Here is a 12,118-nt window from a genome sequence, read left to right as displayed (position 1 = left end):
ACTCCTCCATATTCTTTACCCTCCCACTCCCAAAATGTTAATGAACTATATTGGACATGTAACTCCTGAACTATTTTGAAGAAACAGTTGAGACTGAGTGAATAGGCTGGTGCTACATCACTATATATTTATCTGAGATGGGTGTTGAACTGAACTCCTTATTTACTTTAATAAAAACACCATTATGTGCATAATAAAATGACTTTAAAAAACCATACAAGAGCTAAGGAGTTCTCACAGAAGAAGATGTGCTTTGGCTTGCCTGATTACAGGTGCATTTGGCTTGGTTCTAACTTAAAGGGAATTCTGAGAATCTTGGATAACTTCCCTCAATAAAAAAAAAAAAAAATTAAATCATAATTATGTTACTAGAGTCAATTGTTAAACCCCTCCTGCTGTATATGCATGCAGGTTTGACCCCTTCAGAGAACTAAGGAGGTACCAGCTAAAACTGACTCTCCTGTAGGAAATACTTCATCTGCTCCCAGAACAGTGAGAGGGGTGGAAACTGCAACCATCAGCCATATCTCATTTTTAAAGGTGAGCAGTCATGCAGGGAGGATCATGCAGGATTTTAGAATGATCTAAAACTCCACTTGGGCACTAAACAACCATTTCCAGTTCAGAGAGCAGGCCATAATGGAAGTCACTTGAATTACCTACAGGTGCTTGTGTAGGGCCTGGATGTGTGGCTGTGGCACTGCAGGCAGTGCAGCAAACTGCCAGGTGCCAGCTGAGCCACGGCTGCCCTGGAGGCTGTGTCCTTCCCTTCCCACAGAAAATGTAAGGAAAAGCAAAGTATGGCTTCAGTGACATCAGTTAAACACAGGGGTTGCAGATCCAGCTTTGCCTCCAGCACACCTGTTATTTCACCAGATTAGCTGCTGCCTTCCAAAGAGGGGCTGATTCCAAAGAGCTCATCATTCAAATCAAACTCAGTTCCCTTTATGTTATTGGCATTTTATTTCAAAATATATTAACCATTCTGTGCTTACAAAGGACTGCAGTGTGAATACAATATCAAGTTAAAAGATTCTTAAACCTGCTACAAAACCCATTTTTATTAGGATGAGGACTGGTGCATACAATCAAAATTATTTAGTTTAAATACCTCTGCAGTCTACACAAGTAGTTCTCAGCCTTAACTTACACATTTTATTGGGCCACAGATGGACATAGGGGTTATATTGTCAGTATTTTACATGCAAAACCAGGTACTCTATCAAACCCAATTACTCATAACATCAGTTTTGAACACAGTTCCATTCTGAAGATGTATAACATGTACAGAAATTTGTGTCAACAGACAATAGAAGTTATTGCTCCAAATCCCCATGGTAGGAACACACACTAGAACAACCTGTGTTCTGCAATACAAAACATTTGCTGTTAGGTTTGAATAGGGTATAGCCAGTGTTAGGATAGGATGTCAAAAGTTTCTTTGGATTTTGTGAAATTTCCCAAGGGGAAAAAACCTCCAACCCTCCCACATCTTTTGACCAAAACATCAAATGCTAGCTAGCATATATAAATATATATATATATATATATATATAAATATATAGGTAAGAACCTAACTACTGATATAAAAAGTTGGTTTCCAACCATCCAACCATCACTAAAGCACAGAAAATCGGTTTTTAAAGCAACAATCTGAACAAATTGAATGCTTGCTGAACTATTTGTGATGACAGATGACAAGCTGAAAACACTGATCTACACAGACAGTAGGTTATGAACAACACAAAAGTAGCTTTTATCAATATTTGAGAAAGATTCTGGTTTAAGCTGAGACTGGCAGGAAGAGTAGTAAATACTGGGATTTTGTTTTTCCAGCCTTATGGAAAAGCCAGTTCTTAAGCCTAATGAACTTTTGTAGTGTGGCTACTTTTTGGCTTCGTGATGTCTCTTACATTTAATCTACATGAATACCATGAAACATTTCTTTGACTTTAGGTCCTCACTGGATCACTGTCTATGACACTCTAGTGGGTAAAAAGTGAGGCTAGGAGAAGAAATCAACTTTTTGCTTTAAAAACATCACTCTAAAAGTTCTTCATTTATATATGTGTATATATATATGTATATATATGCTAGAGCACTCACTCTGCTTTATTAGCTTGCAGATTCACCCTGCTGCAAGCAAATCTGCCCTGCATCTCACTCAGACCTGGCTTTGGTGTCACCAAACAGTATTTATATTAAAAAATTAACATTCAATTCAATGCAACATGAATTATATTTGTTCAAGTCCACCCATATGCAGAGCACATCAAGGATGCATTTATTTCCAGCTAGCACGTCCTTCCTGAATTGGACATACTATTTCAGTATGGACATTGAAAGCATACCTTCAGGTCCTGGAATCAATTCCCAAAGGAGGATGGAAGTAATACTCTCATGTACTAAACCATATCCAAACAAGATACCAGAGGAGGTGTGGATGAGTTTAAGAGTCTGGGGAACTGAAGATGTACTTCATTACCTAATTATTTTGGCAGTTTTTTAGAGGATATGTGCAAATACTTCCAGGAACAGCAACCTCTCAGCAATGCATTACTAGCAGCTTTTCCCTACTTTACTTGAACTACAATAAAACAGTGGTAGTCACGCTACCAGGATTTGTTTGGCTCTTCCTCAATCTGTATCAAATAAACATGAATTATAGAAAATGTTTCTTGTTTTCATTATATACAGGCACTATTTTGTTCTCAGGTATCTTAAAAAAAATAGGAAAAAATGTCAGTTAAAGTCTGAGTAGGACAGAAACTCTCAATATTTGTATAACAGTGCATATCAATATACACATTTGCAAACCCAATGCAGAATCCCTGAATATGTTTATGACTTTTGGCATTGTTTCTTTCAAAACACCAAATTCATTTTCCATATTGTTTTTTTTTTTCTTATTTCCAATTTTATCACTTAAAATCAATTTTGGAAAAATTTACCATAAAGCATTAAGGTACCTTAGTAAAATAACAGATAGACAGTACCAGGTCAAAAATCAAGTCTCCCTAACATTTGTTAAGGGTTTTAAGACTAGTTTTGTACAAATAGGAATAATAAGGAAATTGTCAGAGTTGGCTTCAGCAAAAAGTGTAGGAAAGAAAGTGTAAGAACTAAGAAGAAACCCTTTGAAATACAAATCAATACAGAGTTTATAAAGATGATGCATCCATGGATTTAAGAGATGTCAGCTGACACTCAATAAAGATTATCTGGCAAATCAATTTTCTCTTGTAAAATTGCAAACTCCAAGGTAAGCAACTGCATCTCTAGAAGAATGCCACCTCTGCTATTAAACCTGAAGAATGCTAACTCCAACCCTAACACCCCTCAGTACCTTCAAAGGAAATTGCACACATTTCCAGAGGTAGCACCCATTAAGCACTATCTACAGTGACAAATTAAAGTCAATATAATAAACACATTGTCTGAATAAAGGCAGCTGGGGAAACACCCACTAACAACAATGCAAAGCCATGGAGTCTCAGTAGAATAGTGGTATTTTTCCTTTCTCAGTGGATCAGGTCCATAGGAAAGGCTACACTGCAGTATTCCTAGTACTAGGGATCAGCAGCATAGCAATTCAGCTGCTGCTTTTACTGGAGAACAATTTCATCCAGTTTTGTTTTTTCAGGCTTTCTGAAAAACAATGTTGAACACTGGAGCCATACACCTATTTCAAAAGTTATGCTTATACCCACAATGGAAAACACTGGAGACAGCATCCAACTTTCCCTGAACAATGCTTTTTTGTTGTTTTAATTAAACAGATTATGGATTTCCTATTCCAATAATCTCTGACAAAATACACATCCACTATATCCTTCTCCCCTGTGTCTTTAAGAGAAGCCCCCCTGAGCTTGTAATCAGACAAGCCAAAGTGTACCTGCACACACACAGCACTCTGCATGGAAATATCATGTAAGTATCAACTTAGCTTCTAAAAAATGTGCATAATATGTATTATTATAATGTTACACTGTTTCTTTTAAAGCAGCCTTTCAAAATAAGTAACTTCTGCTTTCAACTGGTCATGGTGCACCTGTGCTGAAAGCCACCACATTGTAGTAAATCTGCCAAAATGAATGTGTGACAGGTTCTTGCCCATTGCACTTTGTTCCTTGATGGATCCAATTAAGCCAGTATGTACAGTGACCTGAAGCTAACATGCTGGGCCATGAACTGGCACACAGTCACCTCTGCCAGCTCTGCTACAGCAGTGCTCAGCCAAGGTACAGGAAGGAAAGGCTAACTCAGATTCGAGTGCCAGAAACAGCACCAGCCCTTTGGCACTACACTTGATTGCAATTCCCCAAGGAGAACGATAAAAACCACCACAGTTGAATTTCACAACACCATTAGACCAGCACTGTCTTGCATTACTACAAGCATTCCCTTCTGAACTCTAAATTATTGAACTCTAAATGTACTAAATACACTTAGTATGTACCTGCTCCTGGAATGACTATTTACAGTAAAGCTAAAGACCATCAACTTCTTGCCTACAAGCAAGAAGACAAGATGGCCTCTCCTAAGAAAACCACACTGCAGAGAGTGGTGGGGCTTTTTTTATTGGTTGGGTGCTTGTTGTTGCTGTGGGATCTTGGAGCGGGAAGTGGGTTGAGGTGGTTTTTTTGAAAGCTACAATCCACGTACTAAAAACTTATCCCACCAAACTGCTGGTTGCTTTTGCAGATGAGGCAATATAACCATGAACTGGCACTTTTCAAAGACCAGATGTCAAAATGACCAGTTTGATTATTTTCAAGACTGATCTATACTAAACTACTCTTACAAAGGCTGAGTCTGCTCAGAAAATAATATAGATTGCTCAATACCCAATAACAAGTTCTTCTATTTCTGCTGGTAATTAGACACTTGCTAAACACGAAACCCGAATAATCAAAGTATGGTGGTATTTTGTGGTTTTGGGGTTTTTTTGTGGTTTTTTTTCCTAAACATGGTGAAAATCGATGAATATTTCCTATACCAAGAAGGTGTTATTGGAAGTTTTGTTCCTTATTTTTCTTTTCTTTTTGGCAGTATATGTTACTGCACCATTACTGAACCATACAGTTAGTTCCTCAATCAGGTACAGCACACAGCATGAGCTTCTGAAGTTACTTTACTGATTAAGGATGTACTATGGACGGTTCTTCATGGCAAGTCTGAGCTGAATTTGGAACAGAAAGCATCAAAATGAAGCCTCATTTCAAAGGAGGACAAACTAAACAAAATTCCAGCAGATGTGAATCCTCTATATAAAAGGATTTCACGATGGAAAAGGAACATTTCAAAACAGAAATATGTCTTCCCAGGTGATTTTATTCATTTGCATTACTGAAGTTAACAGTGTCTCAATCATGGTTTTAATCTTCACAGCAGAGACCCTTCTTTGATCTAAGGCAATTGGTTGAAGGGGAAGAAGAAAACTTAAAACCAAACAAAATAATGCATTTTAATGACTCTTTAAAATGACTAAATCGAGTACCACAGGAGTATGAAAGATTGTCTCAGAAAATGGGATAGCAAATGTGGACAATAAACACGTCTCGACCAGTGAGCAAAGAGGTGCTTTAAATGCTGTCTATAGAAGCTACAAGAACAACACAACAATTCAGTGCAAAACTGTGAACTAAAAAAAAAAGTAATACAATAAAGAAATTGCCTAAATATCATGGTGGTCTCATTCCAGCTGGTTAGAAAGTTGCAGGAGTATTTCAGTAAAGCCTGAGGTTTCTCCACACCCTCCACCCCAGCCACCAACAATTATAAAAATGTGTTTCACTTAAGTTTTTTCATAAGCCACAAAACCGAGGAGATGAAAGAGATACTTGATTCAAGCAACATATTCTTCTTATTCAGTTAGTGATGTGTAGATCTTTCAGAATTTAAAATATTAAATGGTATGTTTCCATATTTTGATAAACCTGAGTCAACCTACTAAATTAAGCCCAAGTCTGCCCTTCAAGCTCATACCTGCAAGTGTGCACAAACAGCATACTTAACCCCTCTCATTTAAAATATACAATTTTATCAATAAAATTGCAGCAGCTTATTTTGAGAATCTGAGGAGCAGAGTATTTGTGTCTTGTTAGGCAGCCTTTTTATTGCAAACCTATACCAGGACTTTCTTCTTTACTCAGTACCAGAGTACTTTCCAATCATTTTCCATGGCAATGTATTTTTTCAAAACAATGTAAAAATACACACAATATCATAGAAAGAACCTTCCAAATCTGTCAGCACTCCTGGAACTCAAGTAAAACAAACATCTGCAAGCTGTTTGTGCACCATATCCTTATCCCTGGATAAGATCCCTTTGTTTCAAGCATTGAATTACTGTCAACAATAAACACAAGGCATGCCTGTACTTTGTACAACTCCTTATCAATCAAACTCTGAAATCAGTTCGAGTTACTGGAAACTGAATGGTGGTTCTTTGGTTAAGCAAGCACATCTGCTACTTTGTACTAGGGCCTCACTGGATTTGTCAAAAAGCTGTGCAAGAATGAAATATTTACCAAAAACCCCCACTTCTCATTTACAAAAAGGATTCATTGTGTCAAAATGCTTTGACAATCAATACAAAAGGCCTTAAATGTCACCAAAGCTGCTTTTAAAGCAAAAATACACATTCAGGATCTTTGTTTATTAATAAGATATACCTTAATATATTAAGATATATCCTATATCTCAGTAGGATATGTGGCCAGATGCTTCCAGGGTTAAAAAACCCCAAATAAGTTAAATCAAAATCCATGCTCTCTCCCCTTTCTTTCTGGTAGTAAAATTTCTTTAAAATGTGAATGGAACTCAGCCACAGCATTTGAAAACCAACATTTAACAATCCTCATGAAACATCTTCCTATTACTGGAAGGAGATGTGACCATCCTACACTACTACTGTCTGAAAACACTTAAGGCCTTTGATTAAATTTAGTTGACAAGATGACTCCACTGGGAGGGTGGATAAACAGCAAAATATTAGATTTTGCTGAAAATGGGGGCAAGATTTAAACTATTTAAACAAGTCTTCCTATGTCGGTAAGAGGAAAACTCACATTTAACAGTTTGCATCTCTATAAATATCAGGAAGATATTAAAAATACCAGTCTCCAACAACATTAAATTTCAGTGCGTGTAAGTGAATAATATTTAAGTGTTATTATGAGTTACAGATGATGGTTGAAGCTTATAAAGAAACACCTTGAGGAGAAGCAAACTATTATATTCTACTTTCATTTCACAATGAGTGGTTTGCCCTTCTTTTGCCACCAGATTGCCTAAAAATAAATATTTTTGAATTACAGCTTTCTTTAAATCTACTACAGTTTAATAAGACAAATAACCCAATAAATAAAAGCCAAGTTAGTAATTTCAGCAGATAAGATAACGACTCCAGTGGATGTACCTGTCCTCTTAACTATTCTTTTGATAAGACAGAAGGTCTTCAAAGTCTTCAACAAGGCAGCTGACTGTGTGTTAATATGCAAAGCCATGGGAAGTAGACATTCTCCCTCAAAGAGGAAAAGTGCACAATAATGTAAGGCCAGCAGATGTTCTAGTGCTTTCTCCTAAAACCCAATCCATGCTTCCCTGTGAGCTGCCCCCAGGCACAGCTGGGAAGGGACAGAAGGCCATCCATGGCTGTTGCGAACCCAAGACAGAAGACAACGATTCCCTCACGTTGCAGAGGTACAGCCCAGCACCTCCCTCACTCTGCAGACATTTTCACCTCCTCGGGACTCTCTCTAGGTGACCTGGGAGATGGGAGGAGGAAAACAAAAGTGAAAAGTAAGACACAAATCTGCCCAATGATTCCAAACAATTGTTTCCTCTAAAATAAAGGAGAACCAAACACACATGAAGATTTTTTTTGTGTACTTGGAAGCTCTGTTTCATACAGATCAACTGGAATGTAACTTTTACAAGCCAGAGACTACAGACAGGTCCAATTTGCAGTTTTTCTCCTTAATTACACAGATGAAAGGAGACAGCACTATTCATGTGAATAAGGCAAAGAATTATTTCTGACAAGCAGAGAATCCTCTTCAAGAAATATGTATAATGAGCTAACCTATATAGTTTAACAAGACAGTAGAAACATTAAAATAGCTACTGTTGCTAATATTGTCACAATGTGATTTACAATTCTAAGTAGTTATTCAATTATGAGTTTATTCCTAACTGTATTATTATTATTTTCCCATTCCTAACTGTACAGTTTAAAGATACATTTCTATATTCCATAATTCTGTAACTTCAATAATGACATTACTAAGGACAATACTTTTAATGGAAAAATGGCTTATAATGATATCACATTTTTTAAAATCTATGTTTATATTTTGCAGTACTGTACATTAGGAAATAAAAAGGAAGTATTTTGGGGCAGGCCCCTTTTTAAGGGCAATAAACTCTTAGATAGCCAGGAATAAGAGTTTAAAAATTTTGTTCAATCATCTCCTAGCATAACAGCAACATATAAATTACAGGACATAAAGGTATTATCAGCAAATTTTCTAAATGAGCCTTCTGTAAGAGGCTGAGAACATTAAACAAACACTTCCTATATACATACTCCATTAAGTGCTTTACTTAGCCATACTTTTTATTTCTAGAATATGGGACAGCTGAATCCTCCTCAAATACTACAGTACTCATGCAGATGTGAGTGCACACTACTGGATAAAAGCCAGGCACACATTCCCTACACCTGTGAATAGGTACACTGATGTGTGTGAAAACACAATTCATACAAGTAAGGCATTTCCAGCTCACCGGTAAATCTGTAATGGCCACGCTGCCTGTGATGGAGTGGGCACAGAATTTGTTGGACTCACCAACATGGCACTATATATATTGGAAGCGACCACAAGTATACAAAGTAGAATTGGTCCTATGATGGCCCCTTCCAGTCCCAGGTAATATGCTCCACCAGCTACTGCAAGGCCTGTCAGGTAAGGGTGACCCCCTCTGCCACAAGAACAACAAAATTAAGTTAAGAACAACAAAAACAGCATTATTAATTAAGAAATGTGAATTAATACAGAAGTTTTATTAAGCTTAGGAAACGACCCAGCTAGCTATAGCTACCCATATTCACACTATAAACTGCTGTCTGAACGCCTGCACAAAAGGTTCCAAGCTGTATTCTGTGCTGTATTTGCAAGAAAGATCAAACACTGTTATCGTCTGGAATGCTGGTAAGATCCACAGTGGAGTAGTTACTTTACAGAGATCTGCTGAACAATGTCTGAAGGATTTAATGGCAAACACACTTCCATTTTGAGAGTGGAAAGATGGGTGGTTACAGAGATTGTTCATGCTTCATGGTCAGAAACTGTTGTTTATTTTAACACAATTAGCAACAGGTAATATGAGGACCCCTGAGCAAAGCCATTCAGTTAGCTGATGATAGCAACTTGCAGTGCTTCTTTTAAAGAACAGTTAGCATACAGTCTTTAAAGAAATAGCCATGTCTTCTCATTTTGTTCTAAAAAAGCCTCTCAGACTGAGTGTTTGCTATCATTAGCTTTTAACCTTTTCAGATGAAAAACAAAGCTGGATTTTGACGAACATATTAATATTTACTGGAAAGTTGGGGCCAGAAGAGCTGTTTGATAAGAGCTCTTAAGGCAGCAAGTAAACCATGCCATTTTTATTTTCTGTATCTCAGATTCACATTTTGCACCTGTGTTCAGATGCAAAATGTGAATCCTACCAACAGCATTTACACAAAACCTGTTCATCATTCTTCGTACCTAAAATAATGATGGCAATATGGAATTGTAGAAGAAAAACTACAGTTGAAACTTGGCACACAATTCCCAGAAACTTCCTCTAAATTCTGAGTGCAATACATAGGAAATACCATCTAGTCAATTCAGAGCTCCAGCAGCTCCTGAGGTTTCTACCATGGTCCTGATTTCTACTCAACTCTCAAATTTTAGGTCTTTATCTTCAACACAATCGTGTGCGAAACAAGGCCATGAAACATGACCTATTAAATCTGACACACCTCAATCATGTCTCACCCAGATCAAACTTAGCCTACTGGCAGGACCAGACTGCTTTCCTGAGGAGACAAACGTGGCCTGAAGCTTTATGTTTCTCCAATAACAAGATATTATTAATTTCTAAACTCTTAAAAACTTCCTTTTTTTCCAGCATTTGCATCAGTTTAAATATTCTTTTGCCTAGTTTTTCTAGATTAAACAACAGATCACCTAATGAAAAAGAACTACAGTACAAAGGTAATCCATTTGAAAAACCCTGCATAACCTAATTATAGCTATTTCAAATAGGTTTAATCTAATCTGCAAGACATCATGATGCTCACTGTTCAATTTATCGGGAAGAACACAATTTTCCTCCACTGTCAGAAAATCTATTCCTCTCCCATACATTTTCTGGACAGTAAACAGAGTTTGTATCCTCTACAGTCCAAAAAAAAAGTATTCTAGGAAGCCGAAGAATTCTTGGCTATTTAAATAGCTACTAACCTTAAATTTATCCATGATTTATTGTTGGGAATAAACATAATTTGATTATACTTCACCTGTTAGGTTTAATTAATGCAAAATAACTAGAGCCGCAGTCTATGAAAATTAGTATTAATATTTGGCATATTATCATTAGGTACTCTCAGTTCAGTGTAATTATATTTACAAAACAAAAATACTAATTTCTAACAACACAGAACTGAACCTCTTTATATCCCTATTCTACATTAACTCTATTTTTTTTTTTTTTGGTCCCAAAATAGCTCATGGTTTCATCTGCTCTGCAGCATTATCTGGCATTAGGAGATAAAAAGAAAATGCTACACACCTTCACTCAGTAATTAGATAAACAGAAAACATAAACTAATTCTAACAACCCAACTGAAATAGTTCATTTTGCTGATGTTGAGTTCAAGACCCCTGAAGTGTCAAAGCTCACAGAAAAGTGGCCTGGGAAAATGAAGGCACTTAGGCCAGTAAAACTGCTTACTATGAGGTTATTCCTGAGCTTGGTTCAGAAAAATGAGTTCAATTAAAGGCATCAGTGATTGTCAATCATTTTTGCAACACTAATTTTAAAAAGTGTTCAATGTACTTACCCTGATATATCTGAATAAATTGCTGTATCTACAAAATAGGTTGGCAAGAGGTGAAAAATCAAGAGCAGAAGGGCTTTGCATCCCTGTCCTTGCACAAGCCACAAATCTAGGACTGCAGGGACTGCTGCCCAGTACGTCCCCAGAAATGGCACTGCTCCAAGGATTGCTGCTAATGCTAGAGCACACAGAAGCAGAAGTGAAAAAAAGATCACAGAAACATATTTCACAAATATATCTACAGTTACATTCTGACACTTTTGCCACACCAGTAAGTCCCCCTTCCATCAACTGCTATAAATAAAGCATTGAAGAAGTGCCACATGAGGCTCTTGGTGTTTTATAGCTGTGGTTTAGGAACATTCCCCATACAGAAGAGCTTCAGCAACTGACAGTCATAAGGAGTTAAGAGGCATCAGTTTAGAAGAACTTCAAGTTATAGCAATCATACATTTCTTACTGTGTAAAAAAGCAAACAAACCTAAGTCTCACTCTAACTTACTGCATCTCCTGCAGTTACCCATAATAGTGAGAAAGCAGGCAAACATGAGATTTATGACTTACATATTTCTGCATGCAAGCATGTGCACACAGCTGCACACACTTCTGCCTATAACAAAGACCTGTTGTAATCTAAAGCAACACAGATCTGCTGCCACTACAATTTAATGCACCTCCTGTATTATAAACATAATACAAAGCACAACTAAGTGGGGTAGGTTTTTTGGGTTTTTTTTGGTCTCATTAACCAGAAAGCAAAAACCTTTAAGATTTTGCATGTAGTTGAAAAAAATAAGACTGATTACTTTCTAAGTAGGTATAGTGACAAACAATGCCTTTAAGACAGTTGCACTTTACAACACAGCCATTTCCCATTATACTGGGGTTTGTTGCTTCATAGCAACAAACATGTCCCTTATGCTTCCTTGTACACAAACATTTTGCAATTACTATTATTATCATTCCTTTAAGAGAAAGAAGGGCAAAGAGGAACAGGGGAGAAGG

At 37.0% G+C, this 12,118-nt stretch overlaps 1 protein-coding gene across 2 annotated transcripts in view; it reads right to left on the bottom strand.

Moving 5' to 3' along the window:
• Positions 1-944: 944 nt before the first annotated feature.
• The window catches only part of TMEM245 (transmembrane protein 245), a 78,103-nt gene continuing 66,929 nt past the window's right edge, over positions 945-12,118 (bottom strand). For both annotated transcript variants that reach the window (XM_059856740.1, XM_059856751.1), the window contains 3 exons: positions 11,117-11,291; positions 8,794-8,988; positions 945-7,772 (listed from right to left, as the gene is read on the bottom strand). In XM_059856740.1, coding sequence (XP_059712723.1) covers positions 7,727-7,772; positions 8,794-8,988; positions 11,117-11,291 — 416 coding nt within the window. In that variant the 3' untranslated portion in view covers positions 945-7,726. The remainder of the gene's footprint in view (positions 7,773-8,793; positions 8,989-11,116; positions 11,292-12,118) is intronic.

This window comes from Haemorhous mexicanus, chromosome 1 (genome assembly GCF_027477595.1).
Source record: "Haemorhous mexicanus isolate bHaeMex1 chromosome 1, bHaeMex1.pri, whole genome shotgun sequence".
NCBI classification, from domain to species: domain Eukaryota; kingdom Metazoa; phylum Chordata; class Aves; order Passeriformes; family Fringillidae; genus Haemorhous; species Haemorhous mexicanus.
Note: the sequence above shows the minus strand (reverse complement) of the source record. Positions and strands in the feature narration are given on the sequence as shown.